Below are 17,253 nucleotides of genomic sequence, written 5' to 3' on the forward strand. Positions count from 1 at the left end.
GGGCTGGGGCGCCCCTCACCGCCAGCCTGGCGTCTTACCAAGGGCCTGGGGCCTGCACTCCCGCCGGCACCAGCTCCACAGCCTCAGCGGCGAAGCTCCCAGCTCCCGGCGAGCTCTCCAGCCCCAGGGAGAAGCTGCTGCTCAGGCTGGTGGGGCTGCCCCGTGGCCTCCGCTCTGCGGGGAGGGAAGAGGAGCAGGCTGAGGCCAGGCCTGGGGGCCTCCCCCGCCTGCCTGGGGCCGGGCAGCTCCCCGCCACGCGGCACGCACTCACTCAGCATGCAGAGCTCCTCCACCGTGAAGCCAGGCAGCAGGCTCTTCCTCCTGGGGAGAGACAGGGGGTCAGGCTCAGAGCCCCGGCCAGGCCAGGCAGCCAAGGGGACCTGGCCCAGCTGCGGTGAGGGGGGGGCAGGGGCAGAGGGAGGCCCCCCAATCCCCATGGAGGCTTTCCTGGTTAAAGCCCAGGGAGGGGTGGGCGGCAGGTGGGCCGTGCTGCGGGGCGCCGGAGACCACCTGGCTGCACTGCCAAGCAGGCCTGGCCCCATTCCGCAGCCTCGGAGCACGGAAGAAATGAAGGGAAATGGGGCCAGGGCACCAGGGCTTCCCTCCCCCGGGGGCAGAGCTAGCGAGCGCCTGGCTCTGTCCCGGCAGCATCCGGCGCCAGCCCCGTACCTCTGCAGTCTGGCTGCGGAGAACTCCTCGGAGGCGATGTGCTTCAGAAAATTGAAGCAGAAAAAGAAAATCTGAGCCAAGGAAGAGAGAAGAGACGCTGGAGAAAGCCGCAGGGCTGAGCGGGGGGAGCCCACAGTCCAGCATTGGCCACTGTCCTGGGCCGCAGAGGGGAAGCCCCCGGCCTCCCCCAGCCCGCCAAGGGGAGTGCCCCGAGGGCCAGCCGGGAGAGCGCATGGCATGGCAAGGACCTTCCCCGGGACGCGAAGCCCCGTTTCGTGGGTTAACCGATCCAAGGGGGCACCCCCTCCCAGCCCAGCGCAGCCAATGGAGCCGGCCAGGCCGGGCTCTGCACCCCGAGGGCGAGGGGCCTCGGCTCGGCGAGGGAAGCGGCAGGCAGGACACCCCCGGCGAGGCTCGCAATGCGCCCTCCACGCTCCCGAACCGGCCGGCTGCAGGGCCACGCACCTCTTCCCCTTTGCTGAGCCGATCCACCAGCATGTGCCTGGAAAGAAGGGGGGAAGGGGTCACAGGGATGGAATCCAGCACGGCCAGCGGCCCCCCGCTCAGCAAGGCGGCTCTCCGCAGACAGGCCGTTGCCCCAGCCCAAGCAGGGCACCACTAACCAGGCCGAGGGCCCCTCGGAGGGCTCCCCGCCCCGCAGGCTGCAGCACAGGCAACCTACCCGAAGAGGAACCAGTCGTAGGCCACTGTCAGGTACAGGATCTCGGCAGGCGCGAGCGAGGCGTGGACAAGCCCGTCCTGGAAGGAAAGGGGGAAGCCTCAGGCGGCAGCAGCCATCAGGGCTGGGACCCGCCATGGAGAGTGTCTCCCAGCACCGTGGGGGGGCATCCAGTGCCTGGGAACACTCGGCCTCAGGCCAGGCCAAGAGGCCAGAGCCCGCTCCCACGGCAGCCAGGCACAGCGCCTGTGGGCCACGAGGCTGCCCACCAGCACCCCACTCCGTACTCACGGCCCACAAGGAGAGGCGCAGGAGGGCGACGAAGAGAGGGGTCCGGTCCCAGCCAGATATGCAGTGCACCAGGAGCCCGCTGTCATCTGCTGGGGGGCAGGGAGGGAGAGCGTTCCTTGCAGGCCTGGGGTTCCCTGCAGCGCCCAGAGGTGCCTGTGGGGCCGGAGCTCCAGCCGGCCTGGCCCCAGAGCGCTGGGGGGCGGAGGAGGATGGATTCCTTGCAGGCCTGGGGTTCCCTGCAGCGCCCAGAGGTGCCTGTGGGGCCGGAGCTCCAGCCGGCCTGGCCCCAGAGCGCTGGGGGGCGGAGGAGGATGGATTCCTTGCAGGCCTGGGGTTCCCTGCAGCGCCCAGAGGTGCCTGTGGGGCCGGAGGGCTCCAGCTGGCCTGGCCCCAGAGCGCTGGGGGGCGGAGGGGGATGGATTCCTTGCAGGCCTGGGGTTCCCTGCAGCGCCCAGAGGTGCCTGTGGGGCCAGAGGGCTCCAGCTGGCCTGGCCCCAGAGCGCTGGGGGGCGGAGGGGGATGGATTCCTTGCAGGCCTGGGGTTCCCTGCAGCGCCCAGAGGTGCCTGTGGGGCCAGAGGGCTCCAGCTGGCCTGGCCCCAGAGCGCTGGGGGGCGGAGGGGGATGGATTCCTTGCAGGCCTGGGATTCCCTGCAGCGCCCAGAGGTGCCTGTGGGGCTGGAGGGCTCCAGCCGGTCTGGCCCCAGAGCGCTGAGGGGCGGAGGGGGATGGATTCCTTGCAGGCCTGGGGTTCCCTGCAGCGCCCAGAGGTGCCTGTGGGGCCGGAGGGCTCCAGCCGGTCTGGCCCCAGAGCGCTGAGGGGCGGAGGGGGATGGATTCCTTGCAGGCCTGGGATTCCCTGCAGCACCCAGAGGCGCCTGTGGGGCCGGAGGGCTCCAGCAGGTCTGGCCCCAGAGCGCTGGGGGGCGGAGGAGGATGGATTCCTTGCAGGCCTGGGGTTCCCTGCAGCGCCCAGAGGTGCCTGTGGGGCCGGAGCTCCAGCCGGCCTGGCCCCAGAGCACTGGGGGGCGGAGGGGGATGGATTCCTTGCAGGCCTGGGATTCCCTGCAGCGCCCAGAGGTGCCTGTGGGGCCAGAGGGCTCCAGCTGGCCTGGCCCCAGAGCGCTGAGGGGCGGAGGGGGATGGATTCCTTGCAGGCCTGGGGTTCCCTGCAGCGCCCAGAGGTGCCTGTGGGGCCGGAGGGCTCCAGCCGGTCTGGCCCCAGAGCGCTGAGGGGCGGAGGGGGATGGATTCCTTGCAGGCCTGGGGTTCCCTGCAGCGCCCAGAGGTGCCTGTGGGGCCGGAGGGCTCCAGCCGGTCTGGCCCCAGAGCGCTGGGGGGCGGAGGGGGATGGATTCCTTGCAGGCCTGGGGTTCCCTGCAGCGCCCAGAGGTGCCTGTGGGGCCGGAGGGCTCCAGCCGGCCTGGCCCCAGAGCGCTGGGGGGCGGAGAGGGATGGATTCCTTGCAGGCCTGGGGTTCCCTGCAGCGCCCAGAGGTGCCTGTGGTGCCGGAGGGCTCCAGCTGGCCTGGCCCCAGAGCGCTGGGGGGCGGAGGGGGATGGATTCCTTGCAGGCCTGGGATTCCCTGCAGCGCCCAGAGGTGCCTGTGGGGCCGGAGGGCTCCAGCCGGCCTGGCCCCAGAGCGCTGGGGGGCGGAGGGGGATGGATTCCTTGCAGGCCTGGGATTCCCTGCAGCACCCAGAGGCGCCTGTGGGGCCGGAGCTCCAGCCGGCCTGGCCCCAGAGCGCTGGGGGGCGGAGGGGGATGGATTCCTTGCAGGCCTGGGGTTCCCTGCAGCGCCCAGAGGTGCCTGTGGGGCTGGAGGGCTCCAGCTGGTCTGGCCCCAGAGCGCTGGGGGGCGGAGGGGGATGGATTCCTTGCAGGCCTGGGGTTCCCTGCAGCGCCCAGAGGCGCCTGTGGGGCCGGAGGGCTCCAGCCGGCCTGGCCCCAGAGCGCTGGGGGGCGGAGGGGGATGGATTCCTTGCAGGCCTGGGATTCCCTGCAGCACCCAGAGGCGCCTGTGGGGCCGGAGGGCTCCAGCCAGCCTGGCCCCAGAGCGCTCGGGGGGCTGGCTCCAGGCATGCAGAGCTTGGGAGGGCCCCGAGTTCAGCATGTCTCCCCAAGTTCTCGCTACCCACCCCCCTAGGGGGCAGGCCCCCTCGGTTCCCAGGCAGCAGCGCACAGCTTGGCTCCTAGGGCTCTGAGGGGCGGGCGGAGCTGCGGATCGGACCCTGGAAGGGCAGCGTCTCGCTGCCGCCCAGAGTGGAGGGGCCTGGCAAGAGGAGAGCGGGAGCAGCTGAAAGAACTTAGGGCGCCCCTCCGCCGCAGGGACAAGCCGAGGCAGCCCTCTCGCGCTGGCGCGATGCAGGACCCCTCCCTGGGCTCTCGCTTCGGGGGAGGAGACCTTGGGCCAGGGCTGGCCTTCCCCGGGGGCAGGCACCCTCAGCCCTGGCGGCAGCAGCAGAGAAGCAGGGAGGTGCTGCAGCGAAGGAGCAAACCTCACCGTCCCCGTTGATGAGCGAGATCAGCAGCTTCAGGTAGTTCTGTGTCTGCTGCACCAGGTCCCAGCTCTGTGGAAACAGGGACGAGGGCTAAGCCAGCCCCACGCGCTGCTGCTCAAACCTCCGTGGGCCTGCCCCCCTCCAGCCCCACCGGCACTAGCACGGCCCGTGGCTCCAGGCCCTCCTCCCCTACTGTGGGACCCCCGCCGGGCACGCCCTCCCAACACCCTCTGCTTCCCCTCCCCGGCCGTCTGCTCAGGCTCCTGGCTGGGAGCCACGGGGCTCGGGCTGACCCTTTGCCAGATAATGGCCGAGCCCCCCAGCCCCCCAGCTGGGGCCCGGCGGCTCCCCTCGTGCTGCTGCAGTGACTGAGGGCGCAGCTGCCAGCTAAGGGGTTTCCGGTTCCTGGCGGCAAGGGGGCTCTGCAGGCGCGTGTCTCCAGGCAGCAGCCAGCGAGCATGGGCTTTGGGCCCTGCCGGCCACGCCAGGCGTCAGAGCGTGGCTCTCCGGCCAACGTCCGCACAGGCAGCCCCTCCCCGCCACTGGCACGGAGCAGGACGGCTCAGGCAGGTGCCACATAACAGCCCAGCTGGGATCAGGCAGTCCGCTGCAGCGCCTGCCTGGCTACTCAGCCAGGGCCACTCCCGACAGAGCCCACAAGGGCCCGCAAAGCGCGCCGGGGCAGCGGAGAAGGGCCATTCCTCGGGGGGCTAGGAGACATGCAGCCAGCTTGCCGTCTGCCCGCTCACCTGTCCATGCAAGCCAAAGGGCTGAGGCCCAGAGACCTGGGACGGGCATTTCTGGCTTGGGGCTGGCAGCTGCTCCTCCAGGCAGTGTGGCAAAGGGGCACCGAAGGGACCAGCCAGGGGCGGCACCGTGCACAGGACTCTGGAGGGACCCGGGAGAGGCGAAGGGGCACTGAAGGGACCAGCGCAGGGGCGGCACCGTGCACAGGACTCTGGAGGGGACCTGGGAGAGGCAAAGGGGCACCGGAGGGACCAGCCAAGGGCGGCACCGTGCACAGGACTCTGGAGGGGACCCGGGAGAAGCAAAGGGGCACCCGAGGGACCAGCCAAGGGCGGCACCGTGCACAGGACTATGGAGGGTACCCGGGAGAGGCGAAGGGGCACCCGAGGGACCAGCCAGGGGCGGCACCGTGCACTGGACTCTGGAGGGGACCCGGGAGAGGCAAAGGGGCACCGAAGGGACCAGCACAGGGGCGGCACCGTGCACAGGACTCTGGAGGGGACCCGGGAGAGGCGAAGGGGCACCCGAGGGACCAGCGCAGGGGCGGCACCGTGCACAGGACTCTGGAGGGGACCCGGGAGAGGCGAAGGGGCACCCGAGGGACCAGCGCAGGGGCGGTACCATGCACAGGACTCTGGAGGGGACCCGGGAGAGGCGAAGGGCTGGGGTCACTGGAGGAGCGGAGGGGGGCACCGTGCACTGGACTCTGGAGGGCACCCGGGAGAGGCGGGCTGGGGGCACTGGACGAGCGGAGGGGGGCACCGTGCGCAGGACTCTGGAGGGCACCCGGGAGAGGCGAAGGGCTGGGGGCACTGGAGGAGCGGAGGGGGGCACCGTGCGCAGGACTCTGGAGGGACCCGGGAGAGGCGAAGGACTGGGGGCACTGGAGGAGCGGAGGGGGGCACCGTGCGCAGGACTCTGGAGGGACCCGGGAGAGGCGAAGGGCTGGGGGCACTGGAGGAGCGGAGGGGGGCACCGTGCGCAGGACTCTGGAGGGCACCCGGGAGAGGCGAAGGGCTGGGGGCACTGGAGGAGCGGAGGGGGGCACTGTGCGCAGGACTCTGGAGGGCACCCGGGAGAGGCGAAGGGCTGGGGGCACTGGAGGAGCGGAGGGGGGCACTGTGCGCAGGACTCTGGAGGGCACCCGGGAGAGGCGAAGGGCTGGGGGCACTGGAGGAGCGGAGGGGGGCACCGTGCGCAGGACTCTGGAGGGACCCGGGAGAGGCGGGCTGGGGGCACTGGAGGAGCGGAGGGGGGCACCGTGCGCAGGACTCTGGAGGGACCCGGGAGAGGCGAAGGGCTGGGGGCACTGGACGAGCGGAGGGGGGCACCGTGCGCAGGACTCTGGAGGGCACCCGGGAGAGGCAAAGGGCTGGGGGCACTGGAGGAGCGGAGGGGGGCACCGTGCGCAGGACTCTGGAGGGCACCCGGGAGAGGCGAAGGGCTGGGGGCACTGGAGGAGCGGAGGGGGGCACCGTGCGCAGGACTCTGGAGGGACCCGGGAGAGGCGAAGGGCTGGGGGCACTGGAGGAGCGGAGGGGGGCACCGTGCACTGGACTCTGGAGGGCACCCGGGAGAGGCGAAGGGCTGGGGGCACTGGAGGAGCAGAGGGGGGCACCGTGCACTGGACTCTGGAGGGCACCCGGGAGAGGCGAAGGGCTGGGGGCACTGGAGGAGCGGAGGGGGGCACCGTGCGCAGGACTCTGGAGGGCACCCGGGAGAGGCGAAGGGCTGGGGGCACTGGAGGAGCGGAGGGGGGCACCGTGCGCAGGACTCTGGAGGGCACCCGGGAGAGGCGAAGGGCTGGGGGCACTGGAGGAGCGGAGGGGGGCACCGTGCGCAGGACTCTGGAGGGACCCGGGAGAGGCGGGCTGGGGGCACTGGACGAGCGGAGGGGGGCACCGTGCGCAGGACTCTGGAGGGCACCCGGGAGAGGCGAAGGGCTGGGGGCACTGGAGGAGCGGAGGGGGGCACCGTGCGCAGGACTCTGGAGGGCACCCGGGAGAGGCGAAGGGCTGGGGGCACTGGAGGAGCGGAGGGGGGCACCGTGCGCAGGACTCTGGAGGGACCCGGGAGAGGCGAAGAACTGGGGGCACTGGAGGAGCGGAGGGGGGCACCGTGCGCAGGACTCTGGAGGGACCCGGGAGAGGCGAAGGACTGGGGGCACTGGAGGAGCGGAGGGGGGCACCGTGCGCAGGACTCTGGAGGGCACCCGGGAGAGGCGGGCTGGGGGCACTGGAGGAGAGGAGGGGGGCACCGTGCGCAGGACTCTGGAGGGCACCCGGGAGAGGCGAAGGGCTGGGGGCACTGGAGGAGCGGAGGGGGGCACCGTGCGCAGGACTCTGGAGGGACCCGGGAGAGGCGGGCTGGGGGCACTGGAGGAGCGGAGGGGGGCACCGTGCGCAGGACTCTGGAGGGCACCCGGGAGAGGCAAAGGGCTGGGGGCACTGGAGGAGCGGAGGGGGGCACCGTGCGCAGGACTCTGGAGGGCACCCGGGAGAGGCGAAGGGCTGGGGGCACTGGAGGAGCGGAGGGGGGCACCGTGCGCAGGACTCTGGAGGGACCCGGGAGAGGCGGGCTGGGGGCACTGGAGGAGCGGAGGGGGGCACTGTGCGCAGGACTCTGGAGGGCACCCGGGAGAGGTGGGCTGGGGGCACTGGAGGAGCGGAGGGGGGCACCGTGCGCAGGACTCTGGAGGGCACCCGGGAGAGGCGAAGGGCTGGGGGCACTGGAGGAGCGGAGGGGGGCACCGTGCGCAGGACTCTGGAGGGACCCGGGAGAGGCGAAGGGCTGGGGGCACTGGAGGAGCGGAGGGGGGCACCGTGCGCAGGACTCTGGAGGGACCCGGGAGAGGCGAAGGGCTGGGGGCACTGGAGGAGCGGAGGGGGGCACCGTGCGCAGGACTCTGGAGGGACCCGGGAGAGGCGGGCTGGGGGCACTGGAGGAGCGGAGGGGGGCACCGTGCGCAGGACTCTGGAGGGCACCCGGGAGAGGCGAAGGGCTGGGGGCACTGGAGGAGCGGAGGGGGGCACCGTGCGCAGGACTCTGGAGGGCACCCGGGAGAGGCAAAGGGCTGGGGGCACTGGAGGAGCGGAGGGGGGCACCGTGCGCAGGACTCTGGAGGGCACCCGGGAGAGGCGAAGGGCTGGGGGCACTGGAGGAGCGGAGGGGGGCACCGTGCGCAGGACTCTGGAGGGACCCGGGAGAGGCGGGCTGGGGGCACTGGAGGAGCGGAGGGGGGCACCGTGCGCAGGACTCTGGAGGGCACCCGGGAGAGGCGAAGGGCTGGGGGCACTGGAGGAGCGGAGGGGGGCACCGTGCGCAGGACTCTGGAGGGCACCCGGGAGAGGCAAAGGGCTGGGGGCACTGGAGGAGCGGAGGGGGGCACCGTGCGCAGGACTCTGGAGGGCACCCGGGAGAGGCGAAGGGCTGGGGGCACTGGAGGAGCGGAGGGGGGCACCGTGCGCAGGACTCTGGAGGGCACCCGGGAGAGGCGAAGGGCTGGGGGCACTGGAGGAGCGGAGGGGGGCACCGTGCGCAGGACTCTGGAGGGCACCCGGGAGAGGCGAAGGGCTGGGGGCACTGGAGGAGCGGAGGGGGGCACCGTGCGCAGGACTCTGGAGGGCACCCGGGAGAGGCGAAGGGCTGGGGGCACTGGAGGAGCGGAGGGGGGCACCGTGCGCAGGACTCTGGAGGGGAACCGGGAGAGGCGAAGGGCTGGGGGCACTGGAGGAGCGGAGGGGGGCACCGTGCGCAGGACTCTGGAGGGCACCCGGGAGAGGTGGGCTGGGGGCACTGGAGGAGCGGAGGGGGGCACCGTGCGCAGGACTCTGGAGGGCACCCGGGAGAGGTGAAGGGCTGGGGGCACTGGAGGAGCGGAGGGGGGCACCGTGCGCAGGACTCTGGAGGGACCCGGGAGAGGCGAAGGGCTGGGGGCACTGGAGGAGCGGAGGGGGGCACCGTGCGCAGGACTCTGGAGGGCACCCGGGAGAGGCGAAGGGCTGGGGGCACTGGAGGAGCGGAGGGGGGCACCGTGCGCAGGACTCTGGAGGGACCCGGGAGAGGCGAAGGGCTGGGGGCACTGGAGGAGCGGAGGGGGGCACCGTGCGCAGGACTCTGGAGGGACCCGGGAGAGGCGAAGGGCTGGGGGCACTGGAGGAGCGGAGGGGGGCACCGTGCGCAGGACTCTGGAGGGACCCGGGAGAGGCGAAGGGCTGGGGGCACTGGAGGAGCGGAGGGGGGCACTGTGCGCAGGACTCTGGAGGGCACCCGGGAGAGGCGGGCTGGGGGCACTGGAGGAGCGGAGGGGGGCACCGTGCGCAGGACTCTGGAGGGCACCCGGGAGAGGCGAAGGGCTGGGGGCACTGGAGGAGCGGAGGGGGGCACCGTGCGCAGGACTCTGGAGGGCACCCGGGAGAGGCGAAGGGCTGGGGGCACTGGAGGAGCGGAGGGGGGCACCGTGCGCAGGACTCTGGAGGGACCCGGGAGAGGCGGGCTGGGGGCACTGGAGGAGCGGAGGGGGGCACCGTGCGCAGGACTCTGGAGGGCACCCGGGAGAGGCGAAGGGCTGGGGGCACTGGAGGAGCGGAGGGGGGCACCGTGCGCAGGACTCTGGAGGGACCCGGGAGAGGCGGGCTGGGGGCACTGGAGGAGCGGAGGGGGGCACTGTGCGCAGGACTCTGGAGGGCACCCGGGAGAGGTGGGCTGGGGGCACTGGAGGAGAGGAGGGGGGCACCGTGCGCAGGACTCTGGAGGGCACCCGGGAGAGGCGAAGGGCTGGGGGCACTGGAGGAGAGGAGGGGGGCACCGTGCGCAGGACTCTGGAGGGCACCCGGGAGAGGTGGGCTGGGGGCACTGGAGGAGAGGAGGGGGGCACCGTGCGCAGGACTCTGGAGGGACCCGAGAGAGGCGGGCTGGGGGCACTGGAGGAGAGGAGGGGGGCACCGTGCGCAGGACTCTGGAGGGCACCCGGGAGAGGCGAAGGGCTGGGGGCACTGGAGGAGCGGAGGGGGGCACCGTGCGCAGGACTCTGGAGGGACCCGAGAGAGGCGGGCTGGGGGCACTGGAGGAGAGGAGGGGGGCACCGTGCGCAGGACTCTGGAGGGCACCCGGGAGAGGCGAAGGGCTGGGGGCACTGGAGGAGCGGAGGGGGGCACCGTGCGCAGGACTCTGGAGGGACCCGGGAGAGGCGAAGGACTGGGGGCACTGGAGGAGCGGAGGGGGGCACCGTGCGCAGGACTCTGGAGGGACCCGGGAGAGGCGAAGGGCTGGGGGCACTGGAGGAGCGGAGGGGGGCACCGTGCGCAGGACTCTGGAGGGACCCGGGAGAGGCGGGCTGGGGGCACTGGAGGAGCGGAGGGGGGCACCGTGCGCAGGACTCTGGAGGGACCCGGGAGAGGCGGGCTGGGGGCACTGGAGGAGCGGAGGGGGGCACCGTGCGCAGGACTCTGGAGGGCACCCGGGAGAGGCGAAGGGCTGGGGGCACTGGAGGAGAGGAGGGGGGCACCGTGTGCAGGACTCTGGAGGGACCCGGGAGAGGCGAAGGGCTGGGGGCACTGGAGGAGCGGAGGGGGGCACCGTGCGCAGGACTCTGGAGGGACCCGGGAGAGGCGGGCTGGGGGCACTGGAGGAGCGGAGGGGGGCACCGTGCGCAGGACTCTGGAGGGCACCCGGGAGAGGCGAAGGGCTGGGGGCACTGGAGGAGCGGAGGGGGGCACCGTGCGCAGGACTCTGGAGGGACCCGGGAGAGGCGGGCTGGGGGCACTGGAGGAGCGGAGGGGGGCACTGTGCGCAGGACTCTGGAGGGCACCCGGGAGAGGTGGGCTGGGGGCACTGGAGGAGAGGAGGGGGGCACCGTGCGCAGGACTCTGGAGGGCACCCGGGAGAGGCGAAGGGCTGGGGGCACTGGAGGAGAGGAGGGGGGCACCGTGCGCAGGACTCTGGAGGGCACCCGGGAGAGGTGGGCTGGGGGCACTGGAGGAGAGGAGGGGGGCACCGTGCGCAGGACTCTGGAGGGACCCGAGAGAGGCGGGCTGGGGGCACTGGAGGAGAGGAGGGGGGCACCGTGCGCAGGACTCTGGAGGGCACCCGGGAGAGGCGAAGGGCTGGGGGCACTGGAGGAGCGGAGGGGGGCACCGTGCGCAGGACTCTGGAGGGACCCGGGAGAGGCGGGCTGGGGGCACTGGAGGAGCGGAGGGGGGCACCGTGCGCAGGACTCTGGAGGGACCCGAGAGAGGCGGGCTGGGGGCACTGGAGGAGAGGAGGGGGGCACCGTGCGCAGGACTCTGGAGGGCACCCGGGAGAGGCGAAGGGCTGGGGGCACTGGAGGAGCGGAGGGGGGCACCGTGCGCAGGACTCTGGAGGGACCCGGGAGAGGCGAAGGACTGGGGGCACTGGAGGAGCGGAGGGGGGCACCGTGCGCAGGACTCTGGAGGGACCCGGGAGAGGCGAAGGGCTGGGGGCACTGGAGGAGCGGAGGGGGGCACCGTGCGCAGGACTCTGGAGGGACCCGGGAGAGGCGGGCTGGGGGCACTGGAGGAGCGGAGGGGGGCACCGTGCGCAGGACTCTGGAGGGACCCGGGAGAGGCGGGCTGGGGGCACTGGAGGAGCGGAGGGGGGCACCGTGCGCAGGACTCTGGAGGGCACCCGGGAGAGGCGAAGGGCTGGGGGCACTGGAGGAGAGGAGGGGGGCACCGTGCGCAGGACTCTGGAGGGACCCGGGAGAGGCGAAGGGCTGGGGGCACTGGAGGAGCGGAGGGGGGCACCGTGCACAGGACTCTGGAGGGCACCCGGGAGAGGCGGGCTGGGGGCACTGGATGAGCGGAGGGGGGCACCGTGCGCAGGACTCTGGAGGGCACCCGGGAGAGGCGAAGGGCTGGGGGCACTGGAGGAGCGGAGGGGGGCACCGTGCGCAGGACTCTGGAGGGACCCGGGAGAGGCGGGCTGGGGGCACTGGATGAGCGGAGGGGCGCAGGAAGCCACGTGAGCTCACGCCTGAAGGTGAGATACGAGGGCCAGGCTGAGGGGCGCGAGGCAGGGAGGGCCCTGCTTGCAAACAAGGAGGAAAGGGATTGGGCCGTGGCAGTCTGCATGGAGCTGCCCGCCACGAGGAGATGTGGGGATCGCCACCCGGCCTATGCCAAACCGCCACCCCGCCCGGCTCACGCCGCCTGGCCTGCACCGTGGAAGAGGCCAGATCGGGGACCAGAACTTGGACTTCGGCAGCCCGCTCTCACCTGGTACTCGCTCCAGGCGATGTTCAGAGGCCGGCTCAGAGCCGGCGGGATGCTCAGTGGAGCGTCTACGTAGCCCTGCAGAGAGACCCCTCGGTCAGAGGCCGGGGCGCTAGCGCTGCAGCAGCAAAGCAGCGAGAGGTGACCAACACTCTCAGCAGCACGCATGGGCGTGAATGGCTCCCCCCTGCCCCGGGCCGTGTTCTGCCTGCTCCCTGCTCCCTGCCCGGCTCCGCCTCTGCAGGCAGGTGGATACTTAGGACCGGTCACGTTATTGGTTTTTCAGGGAGCAGACAGATCACTGGTGCACCCACGGGGGGGCTGCCCCAGATTCGGTACGAAGGGGCCACGTGAGGGGTCACAGGAAAGCCTGCGCCACTGATCCTGTACTTGTGTGATGTGTGCGGTTATGAACACGTGCTGGGGGTGTTCTCTGCCCGGGGACGAGCTATGGGCCTGGCCTGCCTGCCGTGAGGAATGGCTGGGCTAACTAGCCATGGCTCTGCGTGGCCCACGCAGCTGAGGGAACCCCCTGGAAACCCGCAGCCTGGCCACTGGCATGTGGACCAGAGATAGGTCACCTGACCACATGACCAGCTCCAGCCTGGGAGACACCAGGGATATGAAGGTGTCATGAGACTGTCTCCTGATCCCAGATGCAGCCCTGTGCGGCACCGAGCCGGGCGTAGGATGGACACCAGAGACGACTCAGCTGGCAGCCTGGTATATCGCAGCTGAGCGCTGGTGTGAGGTCGGGGGACGGGCCCACTCGCTTGGGCCGTCACTGCTTGCTGTGTGCTGTGTGCACGTCTGTGAGCACGGCCCAGTGGGGGTCGGCCGGAGGGCCCTCTCGTCCTGTAGACAATGGCCCAACCGGTTCTCACCTGACCAGGGAAGGGGTTGAGAAAGGAACGGGGTGGCTTGGGGAGGGGAGTCAGAGTGTGGGGGAAGCATGGAGGAAGGAGACTAAGCAGAGTGCTGGGGGTCAGGGGGCCTGTGAGCCCTACCCCAAGGGGTCTAAGGCTGCCTGCCTGACTCCTATGTCCACATCATAGGAGTCTGTGCTGGGCTGTATCTCGGAGAGGCAGTAACCCCTCCCTCTTCTACTGACTGGCAGAGTCACATCTGGCTGCGGACGGGGCACAGGGTCGGGGAGTCACCTGCATCGAGAACTCGGTGACGTCCACGTGACGTATTCCCCTTAACCTCACTCTCAGCCTTTTCTTATTTCTGTTAATAAACCTTTAGAGTGTCGATGCTAAAAGACCGGCCCAGCGGCTCTTGTGGGGAAGATCCAGAGTGTAAACTGACCAGGAACTGGGGCTGGGCCTTTGGGACCGGGAGGACCCGTTCGGGGTGGGTGAGATCAGGTTCTAACCTCCTCACCTGTGCTAGGCCCAGGGCTGACTGGGGCACAGGGAGAGCTGGGTGCCCGAGGGGTTTTGCTCGAGAGGCTTCCTGCTGGCCAGGCAGACGGCTGGACCGCTCGTGACTGGTGTGTGGCCTGTTCGGAAGGTCTCTAGTCAGGGGCCGTACGGAGCCCTGAGTCTGAGTGATTCGCCCTGAGCGGTGCCCAGACCCGGCCCGGCCCAGCACAGGACCTGCAGGAGACTCTACTCCAGGCTGATCTGGAGACACTGGCTCAGCGCCGGGAGACCACTCTCCTGAAGAGAGCAGATCTGCCAGCCACCCCTGCTCCGCCGTGGGGTCTGACTTAGCCCACCCCTCACGCCCAATCCAGGAGGCCAGGGCCAGTAGCGGCAGGGACCTGTCTCCAGTTCTCACGGTGTCAGCATCAGAGCAGACCCACCTGTTCCCTGCTTCTGCCAGCCCACGAGTGAGGGGCATGTCCAACTAGCCTACAGGCCAGAGAGCAAAGGGAGGCCATGGGACGGGATGGCCACCAGGACACCACAGGAGGCTGGAGCCTGGCCCGAGCTGCTGTGGTGGGACCCGGCGTTCCTCCAGCAGCTGACTCCCTGCCTGTGACAGGGAGACGCACACGTCGCGTGTTGCCCTGAAAGTCCAATGCCCTTGGCAGGCCTAGCCGAGCGCACAGGCAGCTGGGTACCTGCTTCCAGTTAAACACGAGCCCCTCGGCTTGGTAGTCCCGGTCCTTGTACTCCTTAAAGAATTCACAGCCTGCAAGAGAAGAGGCAGCAGTGACGTGCAGGCCTGCACACAGTGGCACAGAGCCCGTTGGGGAGCAGCCAGAATGCACCAGGGGCATAAGAACATAAGAACGGCCGTACTGGGTCAGACCAAAGGTCCATCTAGCCCAGTAGCCTGTCTGCCCAGAGTGGCCAGCACCAGGTGCCCCAGAGAGGGTGGACCGAAGACAATGATCAAGAGATTTGGCTCCTGCCATCCCTCTCCAGCCTCTGACAAACAGAGGCCAAGGACACCATTTTATCCCCTGGCTAACAGCCTTTTATGGACCTAACCTCCAGGAAATTATCTAGCTTCTCTTTAAACTCTGTTATAGTCCTAGCCTTCACCGTCTCCTCTGGCAAGGAGTTCCACAGGTTGACTACACGCTGTGTGAAGAAGAACTTTCTTTTATTAGTTTTAAACCTGCTACCCATTAATTTCATTTGGTGTCCTCTAGTTCTTCTATTATGGGAACTAATAAATAACTTTTCTTTATCCGCCCTCTCCACCCCACTCATGATTTTATAGACCTCTATCATATCCCCCCTCAGTCTCCTCTTTTCTAAACTGAAAAGTCCCAGTCGCTTTAACCTCTCCTCATATGGGACCCGTTCCAAACCCCTCATCATTTTAGTTGCCCTTTTCTGAACCCTTTCCAAGGCCAAAATATCTTTTTTGAGGTGAGGAGACCACATCCGTACACAGTATTCAAGATGTGGGCGTACCATAGTTTTATACAGGGGCAGTAAGATATTCTGGGTCTTATATTCTATCCCTTTCCTAATAATTCTTAGCATCCCATTTGCCTTTTTGACCACCGCTGCACACTGCGTGGAAGTTTTCAGAGAACTGTCCACGATAACTCCAAGATCTCTTTCCTGATTTGTCGTAGCCAAATTAGCCCCCATCATACTGTACGTATAGTTGGGGTTATTTTTCCTGATGTGCATTACTTTACACTTATCCACATTACATTTCATTTGCCATTTTGTTGCCCAATCACTCAATTTGGTGAGATCTTCTTGGAGTCTCTCACAGTCTGCTTCTGTCTTGACTATCCTAAACAGTTTGGTATCATCTGCAAATTTTACTACCTCACTGCTTACCCCTTTCTCCAGATCATTTATGAATAAGTTGAAAAGGATTGGTCCCAGGACTGACCTTTGGGGTACACCACTAGTTACCCCTCTCCAATCTGAAAATTTATCATTTATTCCTACCCTTTGTTTCCTGTCTTTTAACCAGTTCTCAGTCCAAGTAAGGACCTTTCCTCTTATCCCATGGCCATGTAATTTACACAAGAGCCTTTGGTGAGGGACCTTGTCAAATGCTTTCTGAAAATCCAAGTATACTAAATCTACTGGATCCTCCTTGTCCGCATGTTTGTTAACCCCTTCAAAGAACTCTATGGGTATGTCTACACTACCCTCCTAGTTCAAACTAGGAAGGTAATGTAGGCATACCGCACTTGCAAATGAAGCCCGGGATTTGAATTTCCCGGGCTTCATTTGCATAAGCGGGGAGCCGCCATTTTTAAAACCCCACTGGTTCGAACCCCGTGCAGCGCAGCTACACGGGGCACGAACTACGTAGTTCGAACTAGGCTCATTTCATGAGGAGTAACAGTAGTTCGAACTAGGAAGCCTAGTTCAAACTACCTAGTTCATGCCCCGTGTAGCCGCGCTGCACGGGGTTCGAACCAGCGGGGTTTTAAAAATGGCGGCTCCCCGCTTATGCAAATGAAGCCCGGGAAATTCAAATCCCGGGCTTCATTTGCAAGTGCGGTATGCCTACATTACCCCGCTAGTTCAAACTAGCGGGGTAGTGTAGACATACCCTAACAGATTAGTAAGATAGGATTTCCCTTTACAAAAACCATGTTGACTTTTGTCCAACAAATTATGTTCTTCTACATGCTTCACAATTTTATTCTTTACTATTGTTTCGACTAATTTGCCCGGTACTGAAGTTAGACTTACCAGTCTGTAATTGCCAGGATCGCCTCTAGAGCCCTTTTTAAATATTGGTGTCACATTGGCTACCTTCCAGTCATTAGGTACGGAAGCCGATTTAAAGGATAGGTTACAAACCACAGATAATAGCTCAGCAATTTCCCATTTGAGTTCTTTTAGAACCCTTGGATGAATGCCATCCGGTCCCGGAGATTTGTTAACATTAAGTTTTTCTATTTGTTCCAAAACCTCCTCTAATGACACTTCAATCCGGGACAGTTCCTCAGATTCATCACCCACAAAGGACGGTGCAGATTCAGGAATCTCCCCAACATCCTCAGCCGTGAAGACTGAAGCAAAGAAATCATTTAGTTTCTCCGCAATGGCTTCATCGTCCTTGCTTGCTCCTTTTATAGCTCGATCATCTAGGGGACCCACAGGTTTTTTAGCAGGCTTTCTGCTTCTAATGTACTTAAAAAACATTTTGTTATTTCTTTTTGAGTTTTTGGCTAGCTGTTCCTCAAAATCTTTTTTTGCTTTTCTTATTACCTGTTTACACTTGATTTTACAGTGTTTATGTTCCCTTCTATTTATCTCACTAGGATTGGACTTCCACTTCTTAAAAGATACCTTTTTGTCCCTCACTGCTTCTTTTACATGGTGGTTAAGCCACAGTGACTCTTTTTTAGGTCTCTTGCTATGTTTTTTAATTTGGGGTATACATTTAAGTTGGGCCTCTATTATGGTGTCTTTAAAAAGTTTCCATGCAGCTTTCAGGGATTTGGCTCTAGTCACTGTGCCTTTTAATTTCTGTTTAACTAACCTCCTCATTTTTGCGTAATTCCCCTTTTTGAAATTAAATGCCAGGGTGCTGGACTGCTGAGGTGTTCTTCCCACCACAGGAATGTTGAATGTTATTATATTATGGTCACTATTCCCAAGCGGTCCTGTAACGGTTATATCCTGGACCTGATCCTGCACTCCACTCAGGACTAAATCGAGAATTGCCTCTCCCCTTGTGGGTTCCTGCAC

At 66.6% G+C, this 17,253-nt stretch overlaps 1 protein-coding gene across 9 annotated transcripts in view; it reads right to left on the reverse strand.

Annotated features, from left to right (window-relative positions):
• MTMR14 (myotubularin related protein 14) overlaps window positions 1-17,253 on the reverse strand; it is a 51,439-nt gene that overhangs the window by 15,720 nt on the left and 18,466 nt on the right. For 4 of the 9 annotated variants that reach the window (XM_075917273.1, XM_075917275.1, XM_075917271.1 and 1 more), the window contains 9 exons: window positions 14,190-14,260; window positions 12,122-12,196; window positions 4,142-4,208; window positions 1,640-1,728; window positions 1,352-1,428; window positions 1,135-1,171; window positions 670-740; window positions 272-321; window positions 39-174 (listed from right to left, as the gene is read on the reverse strand). In XM_075917273.1, coding sequence (XP_075773388.1) covers window positions 39-174; window positions 272-321; window positions 670-740; window positions 1,135-1,171; window positions 1,352-1,428; window positions 1,640-1,728; window positions 4,142-4,208; window positions 12,122-12,196; window positions 14,190-14,260 — 673 coding nt within the window. The remainder of the gene's footprint in view (window positions 1-38; window positions 175-271; window positions 322-669; window positions 741-1,134; window positions 1,172-1,351; window positions 1,429-1,639; window positions 1,729-4,141; window positions 4,209-12,121; window positions 12,197-14,189; window positions 14,261-17,253) is intronic. The other 5 variants (XM_075917279.1, XM_075917272.1, XM_075917274.1 and 2 more) reach the window with 4 other exon arrangements.

This window comes from Pelodiscus sinensis, unplaced genomic scaffold, assembly GCF_049634645.1.
Source record: "Pelodiscus sinensis isolate JC-2024 unplaced genomic scaffold, ASM4963464v1 ctg157, whole genome shotgun sequence".
Taxonomy (NCBI): Eukaryota; Metazoa; Chordata; order Testudines; family Trionychidae; genus Pelodiscus; species Pelodiscus sinensis.